This window comes from Oncorhynchus mykiss, chromosome 19, assembly GCF_057628025.1.
Source record: "Oncorhynchus mykiss isolate SJ-2025 chromosome 19, ASM5762802v1, whole genome shotgun sequence".
Taxonomy (NCBI): Eukaryota; Metazoa; Chordata; class Actinopteri; order Salmoniformes; family Salmonidae; genus Oncorhynchus; species Oncorhynchus mykiss.
The window spans coordinates 66,200,880-66,219,803 of record NC_143040.1 but is presented as its reverse complement, the minus strand read 5'-3'; the positions used below and the strand labels follow the sequence as shown (position 1 = coordinate 66,219,803).

The 18,924-nt window shown below is 44.6% G+C and overlaps 1 protein-coding gene and 1 long non-coding RNA gene across 4 annotated transcripts in view; both read left to right on the top strand.

The window, feature by feature from the left end:
* Positions 1–18,924, top strand: part of LOC149975293 (uncharacterized) — a 235,937-nt gene that overhangs the window by 135,898 nt on the left and 81,115 nt on the right. The gene's annotated exons all lie outside the window — the stretch shown is intronic.
* The window catches only part of LOC110498390 (ribosomal protein S6 kinase 2 alpha), an 81,179-nt gene that overhangs the window by 43,136 nt on the left and 19,119 nt on the right, over positions 1–18,924 (top strand). The window contains exons 3-8 of one of the 3 annotated variants that reach the window (XM_036955149.2): positions 5,160–5,213; positions 11,995–12,111; positions 15,260–15,341; positions 16,168–16,248; positions 16,514–16,593; positions 16,701–16,807. In XM_036955149.2, coding sequence (XP_036811044.1) covers positions 5,160–5,213; positions 11,995–12,111; positions 15,260–15,341; positions 16,168–16,248; positions 16,514–16,593; positions 16,701–16,807 — 521 coding nt within the window. Of the gene's footprint in view, positions 1–5,159; positions 5,214–6,988; positions 8,104–11,994; positions 12,112–15,259; positions 15,342–16,167; positions 16,249–16,513; positions 16,594–16,700; positions 16,808–18,924 lie in introns of those variants that run through there. The other 2 variants (XM_036955150.2, XM_036955151.2) reach the window with 2 other exon arrangements.

Sequence of the window (18,924 nt, the reverse complement as noted above, 5' to 3'; positions counted from 1 at the left end):
CATATCTTCTTCTCGTTTCCTGGTCTGGTGTCTAACGGTTTCTCACTTTATCTAAAGATCTAGTTCCATCTCTCTTTCACTGTCTCTCACACACTACCTTCTCCTTTCTCTCCTCTGGGCTATCACCTCTCCTCCCCTGTGTTCTCTTGCGTTCTTTCTCTGCCTCCATATCACCCTGCCTCTTATGTCACTTTGTTGAGCTGGAACAGTGGGACCGTGTTCTTGGCTGCAGCAGCTCCACCTCTAGTCTGTACTGGCGTTAGTCTCAATGGAGTTGGGTTTGTTGTAGAGAATAGACTCACACTGCCCCCTCGTGGTGTTTATGTAGCATTACATCAATATGTGGACCACTGGTGAAACTAGGCTTTCTTTACTGCTTGGGGACTTTGACAAAAGCCTTACCACTACATTTCAAGCACATTCTTTCACTACCATTAAACAATGACCCTTTTCACTGTGGTTTTTAAAGGGAATGTGTTTTATTAACAGGATTTTTTTTTAAACTTCATGTGGAAGTGGTTTTGAAGGTTGTTTTTAGTTTAACACCAAGTATATTTGCGCTAAACTTACGTCAAACAATTCCCTCTCACACTAACTCAAGGTGATTAAAGCCGCCGGAGATGCTAAATTCACAAAGAAATGTTTTGCTTCATACAATTGTTGTCTCTCAATGGGAGGCAAGTGCAATTTCAGTACAAAGTATTTCATCCAGTCTGTAAGCATGCAAGTCACTTCCTCTCCTTCCTGTCGTTGCGTTGCAGAAGGAAACAGAATTTAGCGTGCTGGATCACGACCAGAGAGATCGCCAGCTTGTAGTCCTAAAAAACTAAATAGATGTAGCATTTTCTACGTCTGGTTCATTGGCTAATCCCACTATTGCTCTTTATTCAGTAGAGACATTGAATGAGTAAGTAACCTAAACAGAGAACTTGTCTGAAGTAGACTTGTCTGGAATTGTTCAGTGGCACTGATACAGCAAATGTATTGTTTGTAAATCTTTGTGTAAGCGAACAAGTGAAAGCGTGTGATTATATATCTCACATACACACACAAGTATGTGGACACCCCTTCAAATGAGTGGATTTGGCTATTTCAGCCACACACGTTACTGACTGGTGTATAAAATCGAGCACACAGCCATGCAATCTCCATAGAAAAATGTTGGCAGTAGAATGGCCTTACTGAAGAGCTCCGTGACTTTCAACGTGGTACCGTCATAAGTCATTGTGTCAAAATTCTGGCCTGCTAGAGCTGCCCTGGTCAACTAAATGCTGTTATTGTAACGTGGAAACGTATAGGAGCAACAACGGCTCAGCCGCGAAGTGGTAGGCCACACAAGCCCACTGAACGGGAACGTCGAGGGTTGGAGCGCGAACCCTGTAAAAATTTGTCCTCTACCGAGTTTCAAACTGCCTCTGGAAGCGAGGTCTGCACAAGAACTGTTCGTCGGGTGCTTCATAAAATGGGTTTCCATGGCCAAGCAACCGCACACAAGCCTAAGATCACCATGCGCAATGCCAAGCGTCGCCTGCAGTGGTGTAAAGCTTGCCGCCATTGGACTCTGGAGCAGTGGAAACGGGTCCTCACGCTTCACACCGTCTGGCAGTCCAACGGACAAATCTGTGTTTGGCAGTTGCCATGAGAACGCTACCTGCCCCAATGCATAGTGCCAACTGTAAAGTTTGGTGGAGGAACAATGGTCTGTTTTTCATGGTTCGGGCTAGGTCCCTTAGTTCCAGTGAAGGGACATCTTAACACTACAGCATACAATTACATTCTAGACGATTCTGTGCTTCTGACTTTGTGGCAACAGTTTTGGGGGAAGGCCCTTTCCTGTTTCAGCATAACAATGCCCCTGTGCACAAAGCGAGGTCCATATAGAAATGGTTTGTCAAGATTGGTGTAGAAGAACTTAACCGGCCTTCAGAGCTCTGACTTAAACCCTATTGAATACCTTTGGGATGAATAGGAACACCGACTGCGAGCCAGGACTTATCGCCCAACATCAGTGCATGACCTCACTAATGTAATGCTCTTGTGGCTGAATGGAAGCAAGTCCCCGGCGCAATGTTCCATCTAGTGGAAAGCCTTCCCAGAAGACTGGAGGCTGTTATAGAAGTAAAGGGTGGACCAACTCCATATTAATACCCATGATTTTGGAATGAGATTTTCGACGTGCAGGTGTCCACATACTTTTGGCCATGTGGTGTATTTCTTCTCATGGCTGCAAATATACATTTCTCTCCCCTTGACCACACCTGTGGAACGGACTTGATCTCTCTTCCCCCTGACCACACCTGTGCAACGGACTTGAACATTCAGTCTTCTACCGGGGGTGAACATGCGCTTTGCATTTCCCCATTTGTGTGAGAGAGATGAGCGTACTGCCCCATTCTGAGTGTCACAGCATGTCTGTGTGTCGGTCGAAGTCAGAGACAGTGTGACATGGGAAGCTTTGATCGACAAGATGTGGAGACACATATTTCGCACCAAACAAGGTTTCCGAGTAACCCAGGCAAGTCTCAGACCCCCTGTTTTCAGCGTGTGTGTGTGTGTGTGTGTGGTGTATTTTAGGGGCTAGAGAAAAGGGTCCCCTGTGAGGGCGGTGGGTTTGGAGAACTGCGAGGTAGGAAACACATGGTGGTGTGTCTCCTGACTAGCCCTGACAAGCCCCAACTACTCATTCTGTCAGAGGAAGAAGGCCACAGTACTGTCAACTTGGACTCTACTGAAACCTCTAACCTTCACTTAAAATTAATTGTGGCATTCCCCAGCATTGTGTTCTGTATCCAAACTGAAGAAAACGCTCTGAAACAGAGGAACTTGGAGGTACTATCTACACTAGTCCAATAAGAAACACATGTTCCTTTCATTTCCAACATTTAGAAATGTTTTGCTAGCTACAACATGCTGGAGCCCTGAGGAACACGACCTAGCTCTCTCTCTGAGATATTAGAAGCCTGGCAAACCAAGGATAGTCTACATCGGACTAAAATAAACTAGATCTGTGTAGATGTTACGACTACAGCAAAAAGGTTTTAGTTGGCACACCGTTTTTGGTTTATGTATTTGAATGTGTTTGAGTTACCCTTCACTTTCCATTTGCTGTGAGAAGATTCACATTTGTTCCATAACTCCACAAAGAAATTCATTTACCGCTAGTCAGCACTTATGTGAAATCCTATGGAGTGTGCTGTCGAGTGAATTGCATTCATTTACAGCTTCTTGGAAGAGCGACTGTAAGGACAGGTTTTCTATACTCGCTGACGGCTGTAGAATGTGTGAGTGGCTGTTGGTAGAGCACGGTGCCTGCGACGGCAGGGATTGTGGGTTCGATTTCCTGGGGCCACCCGTATGAAAAATGTATGCACACTTGACTAAGTTACTGTGGTTGAAGGCTTCTACTGAATTGGAATACACAGTGCCGTCAAAGTATACATACCCCTTGACTTATTCCACAGTTTGTGTTTACAGCCTGAATTCAACATTTTATTTAAAATGTTTTTTAAATGTGTCTTACCAATCTACACACAATACCCCATAATGACAAACTGAACCTGTTTTACATTTAGATTTCATTTTCAATACATTTTAAATCTAGACATCACATTTACATACGTATTCACACCCATGATTCAATACCTTGTAGAAGCACCTTTGGTGGCAATTACAGCTTTGAGTTGTGTGTGTCTGTACACTAATCTGAATTCAGGGATTTTCTGCCAGATGCTCAAGCTCTGTTTTAAATTAGATTGGGAGCAGCAATCTTCAAGTCTTCCCACAGATTTTCCACAGGGTTTAATTCTAGGCTTTGGCTGGACCCCTCGAAGGACTTTCACATTATTGTTCTGTGGCCATTCCAGCATGGCCCTGGCTGTATGCTTGGGGTCATTGTCCTTTTGGAACATAAATCCTCTCATCAAGGATGCTTCACGGTAGGGATAGTGTTAGATGGGTTACTGGTTGTGCCTGGTTTTCTCCAGACATACTCTTTGGCCTGAATGCAAAGCACTAACATTTGTCTCAAGTGGCCACAATATTTTACCTGATATCAGTCTTTCATGTGCCTTTTTGCAAACTCTGGCCACTCTCCCTTAAAGCCCAGATTGGTGAAGTGCTGTGGAGACTGTTGTCCTTCTGGCAGGTTCTCTCATTTCAGCCAAGGAACTGTAGTTCTCGCATCTTGGTCATTGGATTCTTGGTCCCCTTCCTGACCAAGGTCCTTCTTGCCTGATTGCTGAGTTTGGTTGTACGGCCAGCCTTAGGCAGAGTCTGGGTAGTTCCATATATTTTCTAATTTCCCAATGATTGAGACCACTACACTCTTGGAAACTTTCAAAACTCTAGAAATTGTTTTTATACCCTTTCCCGATTTTGTGTCTCATTACAATTCTATCTCAGAGATCTACGGACAGTTCCTTGGACTTTATGGTATAGTTTGTGCTCTGACATGCACTGTCAACTGTGGAACCTTTATCTAGATGGGTGTGTTTCTAATTCATGTCCAAACAATTGAATTGGCCACCTGTGGACTCCAATCAAGTTGTATTGATCAAAGGAATTTGCTGCACCTGAGCACCATTTGTAGTGTCATAGCAAAGGGGTGTGGCTATTTTAGATTTCTGTATTTCATTTTCAATAATGTCTAATCATATTTTCACTGTCATTATGGGGTGGGTGGGGGGGGGGTGGGGGGGGGAATTCAGGCTGTAACACAAAATGTGCAATAAGCCAGAGTTTGAATACTTTCTGAACACACTGTATTTAATATTGTCATGAAGCGAGCGAGAGTTGTGACAAGTCTCTTTCTGTGGGTTATCAGAGAAACGGGAAGTGAAGTGTGGGAGGGCAGAGCTGCGTCCTGTCATCTGTGTGTGTGGCAACCAAACCATCCTGACTGCCCGGGTGGACAGGACACACAGTTGCTGACGTGTGTGTGTGTGTGTGTGTGTGTGTGGCCTATTTATAGAGCCCAAGTATCAAAATAATGGCCTGCAAAATAATACATATACTGATGGCTCTAAATGTCATAAGGTAGCCTCATAAAAATCAAATATTTTCCCTGCATCACCTCTACAACCCGACTTTTTCCTATAGAACACTGCATGTGAATCACAGCCGAACCTGACGCCCTTCTCCCTCTAACACCTCCCAATCAGGACAGGTCCCATATTACCTGGGTAGAGAAGGACTTTGCCAATATTACTGCCAAGGTAAGATTATTCCTCATTCAGTGGCCTTATCCACAGCTAAGTCAATACACTCTCTCTTCCTCAAATGCTTTGCCTTGCTGAGCTAAAATCAATATTGTGTCAACAATATCAGAAAATGTTGCGAATAATATGCTTGTCTGTCTGTCGGCTCAGAGTGAAATGCAATAGCGCTGTGGCTGTCTCCTTAGCTGTGGCTGTCTCCTTAGCTGTGGCTGTCTCCTTAGCTGTGGCTGTCTCCTTAGCTGTGGCTGTCTCCTTAGCTGTGGCTGTCTCCTTAGCTGTGGCTGTCTCCTTAGCTGTGGCTGTCTCCTTAGCTGTGGCTGTCTCCTTAGCTGTGGCTGTCTCCTTAGCTGTGGCTGTCTCCTTAGCTGTGGCTGTCTCCTTAGCTGTCTGAGTCATTTGCTTTAGAATTTGACAAGGCACCTTTTTCATACATCTTTGCTGAAGAAATGTTATTTTCAACATCTGGTTGAAATCCGTGTGGATTTTCTAGGGTTATCATCATGTGACTTTTTAAATGGACATTGAAAATATTTCTTAGACGAGACAGCATATAGGGAGGAGGTCAGAGACCTGGCCGGGTGGTGCCAGAATAACAACCTATCCCTCAACGTAACCAAGACTAAGGAGATGATTGTGGACTACAGGAAAAGGAGCACCGAGCACGTCCCCATTCTCATCGACGGGGCTGTAGTGGAGCAGGTTGAGCTTCAAATTCCTTGGTGTCCACATCACCAACAAACTAGATTGGTCCAAACACACCAAGACAGTTGTGAAGAGGGCACGATGAAGCCTATTCCCCCTCAAGAAACTAAAAAGATTTGGCATGGGTCCTGAGATCCTCAAAAGGTTCTACAGTTGCAACATCGAGAGCATCCTGACCGGTTGCATCACTGCCTGGTACGGCAATTGCTCGGCCTCCGACCGCAAGGCACTTCAGAGGGTAGTGCGTACGGCCCAGTACATCACTGGGGCAAAGATGCCTGCCATCTACACCAGGCGGTGTCAGAGGAAGGCCATAAAAATTGTAAAAGACTCCAGCCACCCCAGTCATAGACTGGGGTGGCTGGCAAGCAGTACTGGAGTGCCAAGTCTAGGACAAAAAGGCTTCTCAACAGTTTTTACCCCCAAGCCATAAGACTCCTGAACTGACTACTGAAGACTCCCGGACTATTTGCATTGTGTGCCATCCCCCCAACCCCTCTTTTACGCTGCTGCTACTCTGTTCATCATATAGTCATAGTCACTTTTACGATACCTACATGTACATACTACCTCAATAAGCCTGACTAACAGGTGTCTGTATATAGCCTTGCTACTCTTTTTTTCAAATGTCTTTTTACTGTTTTATTTCTTACCTACACACACACACACACACACACTTTTTTCCCCCGCACCATTGGTCAGAGCCTGTAAGTCAGCATTTCACTCCTGTTGTATTCGGCGCACGTGACAAATAAACTATGATTTGATTGGTCCAGGACTATGCTCTGCATCCTGGGAACTTATCCTACATTCCTTGTCTCTATGACATCACAAATGGAGTTGGGACTGCGTTTATATGGCAGATGGCATCGCGGTTAAGAACATTGGGCCAGTAACCGTAAGGGGTCGCTGGTTTGAATCACCGAGCTGGTGAAAACTCTAAATGACTAAAATGTAAACGTAAATTATACTGTGAGGATAATAGGGGCACGATCAGCAGGATACGTTTTGGAACATTCAGATAAAAAAAATATATATATCTCACAAACATGCCTCTCTGTCATGTAGACCGAGGAATCATGTTGGCTCAATTCATGGTATTTGTATCTGCAACGTTAAACTTTTGGCAACTGAAGGTGGCCTAGGTACAAGTGGTACAATACAAGATATTTAGATCCTGGTCTAGTCATGCAGTAGAGCTCTATAGTACCTAACATGGGATCTTAGGAGCTTGAAGAAGAAGTAGTGACTTAGAAAGCCAATGGAGACTGAGTGGAACAGTGTTCGGTGAAGCTAAGAGGAAGTGTGGATTGATTTATATAGACACAGTGACAGTGTGTTTTGTAGGGATGTGGAAGTTCCTCTCCTCACACACTGGTAGATGGGGGTGGCAGGAAAGCGGCTGTAAGGGATTCCTGTGTCCTGGCCCGTCTCACTCGCTCTTTTATAACGCGAGAACGAAGGAGACCGAGAGCTCTCTCTATTCAATTCAAGGGGCTTTATTGGCATGGGAAACGCATGTTAACATTGACAAAGCAAGTGAACTACATAATGTACAACAGTGAAATAAAAAATGAACAATTAACCTTACACTCACAGAAGTTCCAAAAGAATAAAGACATTACAAATGTCATTATGTATCTCTATCTGGGTCATAACGTTGACCGTGAGGGAGGTGACACCTCACCACCCTGGCCACACCTCACCACCCTGGCCATAGCCGACGGGAAGTTGTCCTTTCTGTCTTTCACACACTAGTTGTGTGGGTTCTGCACACAGGTCTCTTCCTTCCTGCCTCTCTCTCGCTCCCTCTGTCTGTGTGTCTCTTTCAGTTCAGCAGTAGTCAAAGATCTGTGCTAGCAGAGGACAGGACACAAAGTTAATAGCTTACATACAGAGGACAACGTTCACCTCATCTTACCTGGCAGTCTACCAGGCTGGTATGAGATTGAGGACTTTGTCCAGAGGTAGGGGGGGGGTGTGACTAAGATGAAGAGGTCTAGGTTGGCAAGGCGATGTTGAGATGGACAAGGACAGGAGGAAGTTGAAAGTGAGCCGCTTGCTGACCCTCTTCTTCCTCTTCAAGAAACACCAGACCAATGCGTTGGCCAGCTGCAGCGTGCCACAGACAGGCAATGAGACAGACGCCTCATGTGAAGACCGTCAGAACAGAACCCGGTGTATGGTAATGTGGTCTTCACACCGGGGCGAATCCCAACTTCCACTTGTCAGATTTTCACTTACATGGTCATGCGTTGAAGTGCATTTTCGACTAAGCTGAAGGTTTTTGGGCCCATCGATAATTAGATCTGGGCTTGTTGTTTATGGAGCAGGAGATGTGTAAAAGGCATGTCATGTGTGTTAGAATGTATTGTTTGCATTTCCTGTCCTCTTCTTCGTTTTGCTTCCTGTTGACAGACTATGAATGTGCAGTGCCAAAAGCAGCTATTGAGAGATATATGGCAGTTGTGTAGGTGTATTAATGAATGAACACTTATTCTATTGTGCTGTGTGGCAGCAAGTGTTATGAGAGAGCTTATTGTGGTCGAAGCAGTCTGACTCAACGGGTTGAAGGCCTTCACATCGCAGGTGTTCCTCATTATCACCTTGGTCATTATCCAGTTCCTGTGAAATACCTGAATAAGTCAAAGTGCTTCACAGTATGTCAGTTATTTGAATCCTAAACACAGAGATACAGTATGAAAATGCAACAGTATGTTTATGTCATTCAGAAAGTATTCAGACCCCTTGACTTTTGCCTAATTTTGTTACGTTACAACTGTATTCTTAAATTAAAAAAAGAACGTTTTAAAGGATGTTTGACAAGCAGGGAATTGGCAATGTACTGTAATATTGTTCTTGACGGTAGGGGTTAATTTGTTAAGAATGTACTAATTTATTCCAAACAAATTATCTTGATTACCATAAACGTACATTTTAACTACCGAACGCTTTGTAGGAGATCGACGCAGTGGGTTTGAGGGGTTTTTACTTTACACAAGTAAGAATGTGTAAGTTAGGTGTGGTTGTTGTAATTTCATGGTGACTCAGTGTTAATTTAGTCAGCAGTGTGGTAGAGGAGTGTTTGTCTAGTGTTAGTTCTACCCTCATTAGTATGATTACCTACTCACTATGGTTGGGTCACTGCACATTTATTTTATTATTTAACCAGGTAGGCAAGTTGAGAACAAGTTCTCATTTACAATTGCGACCTGGCCAAGATAAAGCAAAGCAGTTCGACACAAACAACGACACAGAGTTACACATGGAGTAAAACAAACATACAGTCAATAGTACAGTATAAACAAGTCTATATACGATCTGAGCAAATGAGGTGAGATAAGGGAGGTAAAGGCAAAAAAAGGCCATGGTGGCAAAGTAAAGACAATATAGCATGTAAAACACTGGAATGGTAGATTTGCAGTGGAAGAATGTGCAACGTAGAAATAAAAATAATGGGGTGCAAAGGAGCAAAATGAATAAATAAAATAAATACAGTAGGGAAAGAGGTAGTTGTTTGGGCTAAATTATAGGTGGGCTATGTACAGGTGTAGTAATCTGTGAGCTGCTCTGACAGTTGGTGCTTAAAGCTAGTGAGGGAGATAAGTGTTTCCAGTTTCAGAGATTTTTGTAGTTCGTTCCAGTCATTGGCAGCAGAGAACTGGAAGGAGAGGCGGCCAAAGAAAGAATTGGTTTTGGGGGTGACCAGAGAGGTATACCTGCTGGAGCGCGTGCTACAGGTGGGTGTTGCTATGGTGAACAGCGAGCTGAGATAAGGGGGGACTTGACCTAGCAGGTCTTGTAGATGACATGGAGCCAGTGGGTTTGGCGACGAGTATGAAGCGAGGGCCAGCCAACGAGAGCGTACAGGTCGCAATGGTGGGTAGTATATGGGGCTTTGGTGACAAAACGGATTGCACTGTGATAGACTGCATCTAATTTATTGAGTAAGGTATTGGAGGCTATTTTGTAAATGACATCGCCGAAGTCGAGGATTGGTAGGATGGTCAGTTTTACAAGGGTATGTTTGGCAGCATGAGTGAAGGATGCTTGTTGCGAAATAGGAAGCCAATTCTAGATTTAACTTTGGATTGGAGATGTTTGATGTGGGTCTGGAAGGAGAGTTTACAGTCTAACCAGACACCTAGGTATTTGTAGTTGTCCACGTATTCTAAGTCAGAGCCGTCCAGAGTAGTGATGTTGGACAGGCGGGCAGGTGCAGGCAGCGATCGGTTGAAGAGCATGCATTTAGTTTTACTTGTATTTAAGAGCAATTGGAGGCCACGGAAGGAGAGTTGTATGGCATTGAAGCTTGCCTGGAGGGTTGTTAAGTTTCCAAAGAAGGGCCAGAAGTATACAGAATGATGTCGTCTGCGTAGAGGTGGATCAGAGACTCACCAGCAGCAAGAGCGACATCATTGATGTATACAGAGAAGAGAGTCGGTCCAAGAATTGAACCCTGTGGCACCCCCATAGAGACCGCCAGAGGTCCGAACGGCAGACCCTCCGATTTGACACACTGAACTCTATCAGAGAAGTGGTTACTAGCCTAACATGGTTACTAGCCTACTGCATACTGAAGTCTAAAGCCTTGTTCACATTTGCAAATTTGAAGTAGCTGAAATTCAATTTAGTTTCAAACCACCTTCAGTTTCCTGGCCATGTGACCTTTTGTCTGAACAGTCAAATCTGATTTGTCTGCCCTCAAGTGGTTTTTAGACTTATTTGGCATATCTTGCTGCTTGCTAGCGACTGACTTTTTGACAAGAACATGTGGTAGCTAACTAGCTTGTTTACAAACACATTAGGGACTGTGCAAGAAAGCTAAACCGCTAACTAGCTAGTTGACTGCTGTGGCTAGCCAAAAAGGACTCGTTTTGAAAGTTGGATCTTATCGTTTGAGGCGTTGTAAGTGTTCTTACACTATGATTTGAAACATTCAAAGCAACTGGGAAACGTCCATGACAACATTGTTGTCACCTCAGCTTGCTACATAACTTCTGAGTGATGGGAAGCACGAGCACCACGACCAATCAGCCTACACCACTGCACACATACCCGTTGTTACTATGACAACTAGCGTAGCCTTGTCAGCAAATGACTTCTGTCTGAACACACATCTGATTTGGTCACTTGTAACTTGCTGTTTAGACCGTCAGTAGTTCAAAACAGATTTGTAAAAACCAAACAGATTTTGAGCATTGAGGCCTGCAGGGAGAACGAGGCTTGTAAATGCAGTTGCACTGCAACTCTGCATACTGGAGTTGGGTATTTTGAGAAATGTCTCAGCAGACATTGGTATAAAGGCAATGTATTTGCAAAAAAAAGAATATGTTTGTACTGTGTGAATGTTCTGTTTCAGTGAGATTCAGTAGACCTAGGCTCTAAAGCAGCCTGTGCTACAACGCTGGTGTAAAAACAGAATTATTTAAAGTTGTGGTTGCTGTTACCATTCTCGGTATCATTAACAGTAAATGGTGCCATCAGCCTCACTGTTCCGACAAGCTGCCCACAACACAAATACACCCGAGGGTTGAGAAGTTTCCCAGGGGACTTGTTTTTGATATTTTTGTCTTACACACTCTTGTTCCCTCTGTCTTCTAAGCCTAAATGGCACTGCTGCACCAAGCCATTACCGTTCTCTGAACTCTCGCTCTATAGATAGATAGATATATATATATCTCTGGTAATACCTGGTTTTCTACCCTCTTCCTCTTTTCAGTTGGCTTCTTAGAATTAGGTACACCCACTTTGATCAGGACGCAACCTAGTATGAGAAGAGGAACCTGTATCAATCAACTCCCAGCAGCTCCTTAACGTCTCCTAAGCTACATGCAATAGTTATTTGAATGCACTGTATGAAGCTCTGGTCCTATTCATTCTGAAATATTCTTATCAAGAATAGTTTATTTTCATGGTCACGTGATCAAACGTCTTTGGTTTTCCAGGACGCATGGCAAAATCTTAACACATTTAGGATGGGTTTTATCTTTAGACAGTGTCAATGTTTTCTCTTGGAAGGGTGACCTACTATGCCATCTCCGGCATAATGGACCTTGTTTTTGTCTCTGTCTAGGACAATGATGTCATCAAGGAGATCAACATCACCAACGTGGTCAAGGAGGGCTCAGAGAAAGCCGACGCCCGCCAGTTTGAGCTGCTTAAAGTGCTGGGCCAGGGCTCCTTTGGCAAGGTAAGAGCTTGCCCATGTTCCATTAACCCTCTACTTGCAGATAAATAGTAGATTGGTTTAAACCAGGGGTGGGTAATTCCAGTCCTCAAGGACCTGATTTGGTGTCAGTTTTTCCCCAGCTAACACACCTGACTCCAATCAACTAATCATGATCTTCAGTTTAGAAATGCAATTAGATGAATCAGCGGTGTTTGCCTGGTATGGACAAAAGGTGTGACACCAATCAGGCCCTCGAGGATCTAATCCATTTTTATCTAATCCAGGGATGGGCAACTCGTCACACCTTTTTCCCCAGCTAACACACCTGACTCCAATAATCAACTAATCACGATGATCAGTTTAGAATGTAGTTAGTTGAATCAGCTGTGTTTTCCTAGGGATGGGGGGAAAGTGACAGCACTCCGGCCCCTGAAGACAAGTTGCCCATCCCTGGATTTGATCAAAAAAGGGACGAGCAACACTGCCGTCTCCTCCTCCTCGTTAGTGGGGGATAATGGTTAGAACAAAATGACTGCAGCATCTTTTACTACACTTCTGACCTTGTTGAGGGAAGCGAATTGTGTTTGACTTTGTGACGGATACTAATGACTGACTGCTAAGCTTATCTCTTTAGTAGAAATACTTTACACTATAAACCATGCAGAAAGCTGGTGTTTTAGCACAGTGATTTTCCTCCTAGCCGTTCCACGCATTTGAACTATTCCACAGATTGATTCAACTAATCAACAAGCCCCTGACTAGGTTAACCAGGTGAGCTAGTTCAGGGCTACAACAACATTGTGAAAAGTCTGGCGGTCCCAGATGAGTGGTTTGAAAACCCCTGCTTTAGCAGCATCCAACCACTCCCATGCGTTGTTGATGGCTGTGATTGTGCACATGAATCAAATTTTATTGGTCACATACACGTGTTTAGCAGATGTTTTTTCAAATATAGTGAAATGCTTGTACTTCTAGTTCTGACATTGCAGCAATATCTAACAATTCCACAACAAATACCTAATACACACATCTAAGTAAAGGAATTAAGAATATATAAATATATGGATGAACAATGTCAGTGACATGGACTAAGATACAGTACATACTAATGAGATGAGTAATGCAAGATATGTAAACATTATAAAAGTGACGACATTTAAAGTGGCCAGGGATTTCAAGTCTGTTGGCAGCAGCCACTCAATGTTAGTGATGGCTGTTTAACAGTCTGATGTCCTTCTGATAGAAGCTGTTTTTCAGTCTCTCTGTCCCAGTTTTGATGCACCTGTACTGACCTCGCCTTCTGGATGATAGAGGGGTGAACAGGCAGTGGCTCGGGTGGTTGTTGTCCTAGATGATATTTTTGGCCTTCCTGTGACATCGGGTGGTGTAGGTGTCTTGGAGGGCAGGTAGTTTGCCCCTGTTGATGTGTTGTGCAGAACGCACCACCCTCGAGCCCTGTGGTTGTGGGCAGTGCAGTTTCCGTACCAGGTGGTGATACAGCCCGACAGGATGCTCTCGATTGTGCATCTGTAAAAGTTTCAGGGTTTTAGGTGACAAGCCACATTTTAGGAGCCTCCTGAGGTTGAAGATGCACTGTTGCACCTTCTTCGCCACACTGTCTGTGTGGGTGGACCATTTCAGATTGTCAGTGATGTGTACCTTCTCCACTACTGTCCCGTCGATGTGGATAGGGGGGTGCCCCCTCTGCTGTTTCCTGAAGTTCACGATCATCTCCTTTGTTCTGTTGACGTTGAGTAGGGGGTTATTTTCCTGACACCACACTCCCAGAGCCCTCAACTCCTTCCTGTAGGCTGTCTCGTCATTGTTGGTTATCAAGCCTACCACTGTTGTGTCATCTGCAAACTTGATGATTGAGTTGGCGGCATGCATGGCCACGCAGTCATGGGTGAACAAGGGAGTAAAAGAAGGGGCTGAGCACGTACCCTTGTGGGGCCCCAGTGTTGAGGATCAGCGAAGTGTAGATGTTGTTTCCTACCTTCACCACCTGGGGGTGGCCCATCAGGAAGTCCAGGACCCAATTGCACAGGGCGGGGTTCAGACCCAGGGCCTCGAGCTTAGTGATGAGCTTGAAGGGTACTGTGGTGTTGATTGCTGAGCTGTAGTCAATGAACAGCATTCTTACATAGGTATTCCTCTTGTCCAGATGGGATAGGGCAGTGTGCAGTGTGAAGGTGATTGCATCGTCTGTGGACCTTTTGTGGCGTTAAGCAAATTGAAGTGGGTCTAGGGTGTCAGGTAGGGTGGAGGTGATATGATCCTTGACTAGTATCTCAAAGCACTTCATGATGACAGAAGTGAGTGCTACGGGGCGATAGTCATGTAGTTCAGTTCAGTTACCTTTGTTCCTGTACCCAAGATTGCAATGGTGGCCATCTTGACACATGTGGGGATAACAAGAGAGCCTCATTAATACAAAGGAAAAACCCTGCAGATTGAAATGACCATTTCCATATGTATGGCTTGAGAATGCATTGTTTTGACAAGCCCTTAGGCCTGATGCTGATGATACCTGGCTTACACACACTGCCTGTCTTTCACCTCTTTGCTTGCTCTACTGATGTGCCACAGGAGGTGGTCTTTCTTTTATTTAGAGCACTAAGAACACATTCTAGACAAATATGTTCATGTGTAATTTAGTCCAATTTACAACAAGTACGCATCTAAACAAACCCATTTCATGTTCATTCGTATTCATTCCATTTTAATTTCTCTCACACTTCAGATGACAAGATCTAAAATAGCAGTTTTTTTTCCTCTGGTTGAGTTTATTGCTCTGGGTGTCAGGCCAGGCTGTTTCATAGTAAGATAGGACTTTCATTATTTACACTGACTAGGCCTGACTACATAATGGAAGTTAAGGTAGTTAGGTGAGGTATTGGTTACAAAATACAGTATTTATAGCCTTTTATTATTGTTATACAGGCCAGGAAGAATGCCAGAGAACTTCACATGTAGTAGTTCCAATGACCATCCCACTTGTCGCTCCCATAGGTTTGTAGCATTATGCATTGAGCATTTATATATATATTCAATATCACCGCCAGTCCCTCCGTCACGGAGCATTGACTTGGATGGGAATGTCCGTTGTCCGCTCTAGAAGTTCTATTTCTAGGATTGAGAGTTGGATGTTGTCTTGCGTTGCCTGCAGGTGTTCTTGGTGCGGAAGGTGACGCCTCCCGACGACAACGAGCTGTATGCTATGAAGGTCCTGAGAAAAGCCACCCTCAAAGGTACGCACGCACACGCGCACACACACAAAGTGGAATAGAGACATGTACTATCATGGGAAACGATACTGTAGCTACACATTCATGGGGTGGTAAATATGTTGTGAAGTTTTTGGGTGGTAAACATGTTGTGAAGTTTTTGGGTGGTAAACATAAGTGTCTCTGAATCCATCCAATGGAGCCCACGGTTTCAACACCACATCGTCAAAGTAAAGACTTGGTCTCACCTCATTTCATTTATTGACATGTCTTTGCGTTCGCTCTATACTCCACGTGCCATTTTGCCCCCAATGTTTTGATCTTGTCCCAAGGCTCTGATAGTGAGAAGAAATTGGCGTTTTTTTCAGTTAGTGTGTATCTCGTCTTCCTATATGTAGTAGACCACACCGCTAGCTAGCAGTCGGTCTGTCGCTCCCCACCCTGTCAACACTAGATGTAAACACCTTGACAGTTTAATTATCAATGAGAACAGATTGTCTCACAGATTACAACTCACTGCCATTGTGCGCTGAAAATCTGCCTAATTGTTCAACAAGAATGTCTGTTCACATTTCCATTATTTTCATATTTTTATTTATTTGTATTATCAAAATATTTCAAGGATTGATTATTTGGTGTTTTTGCTTTTGACTGAATTCTCAAATACTGTATCCATTGAGTGAGATTTAAATATTTTTGCTGACACTGACAGTTTTTAGCATTTTGTTTAAGTTATGTCTTAGCCATGGACTCCCTGTTCCAAACCCATTTGTTACCAAGCTAATGTGGTAGCATTTGTTTTGCGTGAACCTTCTGACGGCTCTGAAATGGTGTGATCCTTTCCCCACAGTGAGAGACCGGGTGAGGACCAAGATGGAGAGAGATATCCTGGCAGACGTCAACCACCCCTTCGTGGTCAAACTCCACTATGGTGAGTTCACAACCAGACCTTTGTTCAGGTAACATGGTAAAGGAACACAGGGCTGGTGGTGACAACACTGTGTCACTTAGCGATAACCTTCCCTGTGGTCATAGTGGGCAGTGCCCTCCATGTTTTATACGATGAATGGGAACAGCTTTGGGTGCTCTAGCTTTGCCTGACATTTTTATGCAAATGATTTAGCACTGGATATACACTTGTGCTAGCCCATTAAGTGTGTGTGTGTGTGTGTGTGTGTGTGTGTGTGTCTCTCTAGCATTTCAGACAGAAGGAAAGCTCTACCTGATCCTGGACTTTCTGAGAGGAGGAGATCTCTTCACCAGACTGTCTAAAGAGGTGGACCTCAAGGACCTATGTTTCAGGAAAATACATATAATGTGACATCTTATGTGTCATGGTTATTATAACCTCTCTGCATTATATTTTGTGTGTGTGGTATCCAGGTGATGTTCACAGAGGAGGATGTGAAGTTCTACCTCGCAGAGTTGGCTCTGGGCCTGGACCACCTGCATAGTCTGGGCATCATCTACAGAGACCTCAAACCTGAGAAGTAGGTGACGCCTCAGCAGAGGGCAGCTAGTCCTAGCTAGCCTAGCGTAGCATCACACATCGTAGCATTGCTTTCCTACAATAATAATATATGCCATTTAGCAGACACTTTTATCCAAAGCAACTTGGTCATGTGTGCATATATTTTACATATCAGTAGCCCCAGTGAGAATTGAACCCACGATCCTGGTGTTGAGGTATGTGGCAGGGTCTACAGTCAATCACGGATTACAAAAAGAAAACCAGCCCCGTAACGGACCAGGATGTCTTGCTCCCAGGCAGACTAAATAGCTTTTTTGCCCGCTTTGAGGACAATACAGTGCCACTGACACGGCCCGCAACCAAAACATGCAGACTCTCCTTCGCTGCAGCCGAGGTGAGTAAAACATTTAAACGTGTTAACCCACGCAAGGCTGCAGGCCCAGACGGCATCCCCAGCCGCGCCCTCAGAGTATGCGCAGACCAGCTGGCTGGTGTGTTTACGGACATATTCAATCAATCCTTATCCCAGTCTGCTGTTCCCACATGCTTCAAGAGGGCCACCATTGTTCCTGTTCCCAAGAAAGCTAAGGTAACTGAGCTAAACGTCACTGCTTTGAGAGACTAGTCAAGGACCATATCACCTCCACCCTACCTGACACCCTAGACCCACTCCAATTTGGGTCCACAAATAGGTCCACAGACGATGCAATCTCAACCACACTGCACACTGCCCTAACCCATGTGGACAAGAGGAATACCTATGTGAGAATGCTGTTCATCGACTACAGCTCAGCATTTAACACCATAGTACCCTCCAAACTCGTCATCAAGCTCGAGACCCTGCGTCTCGACCTCGCCCTGTGCAACTGGGTACTGGACTTCCTGACGGGCCGCCCCCAGGTGGTGAGGGTAGGTAACAAGATCTCCACCCCGCTGATCCTCAACACTGGGGCCCCACAAGGGTGCGTTCTGAGCCCTCTCCTGTACTCCCTGTTCACCCACGACTGCGTGGCCACGCACGCCTCCAACTCAATCATCAAGTTTGCGGACAACACTACAGTGGTAGGCTTGATTACCAACAACGACGAGACGGCCTACAGGGAGGAGGTGACGGCCCTCGGAGTGTGGTGTCAGGAAAATAACCTCACACTCAACGTCAACAAAACTAAGGAGATGATTGTGGACTTCAGGAAACAGCAGAGGGAACACCCCCCTATCCACATCGATGGGACAGTAGTGGAGAGGGTAGTAAGTTTTAAGTTCCTCGGCATACACATCACAGACAAACTGAATTGGTCCACCCACACAGACAGCATTGTGAAGAAGGTGCAGCAGCGCCTCTTCAACCTCAGGAGGCTGAAGAAATTTGGCTTGTCACCAAAAGCACTCACAAACTTCTACAGATGTACAATCGAGAGCATCCTGTCGGGCTGTATCACATCCTGGTACGGCAACTGCTCCGCACACAACCGTAAGGCTCTCCAGAGGGTAGTGAGGTCTGCACAACGCATCACCGGGGGCAAACTACCTGCCCTCCAGGACACCTACACCACCCGATGTTACAGGAAGGCCATAAAGATCATCAAGGACAACAACCACCCGAGCCACTGCCTGTTCACCCCGCTATCATCCAGAAGGCGAGGTCAGTACAGGTGCATCAAAGCTTGGACCGAGAGACTGAAAAACAGCTTCTATCTCAAGGCCATCAGACTGTTAAACAGCCATCACTAACATTGAGTGGCTGCTGCCAACACACTGACTCAACTCCAGCCACTTTAATAATGGGAATTGATGTAAAATATATCACTAGCCACTTTAAACAATGCTACTTAATATAATGTTTACATATCCTACATTATTCATCTCATATGTATATGTATATACTGTACTCTATATCATCTACTGCATCTTTATGTAATACATGTATCACTAGCCACTTTAAACTATGCCACTTTGTTTACATACCCTACATTACTCATCTCATGTATATACTGTACTCGATACCATCTACTGCATCTTGCCTATGCCGCTCTGTACCATCACTCATTCATATATCTTTATGTACATATTCTTTATCCCCTTACACTTGTGTCTATAAGGTAGTAGTTTTGGAATTGTTAGCTAGATTACTTGTTG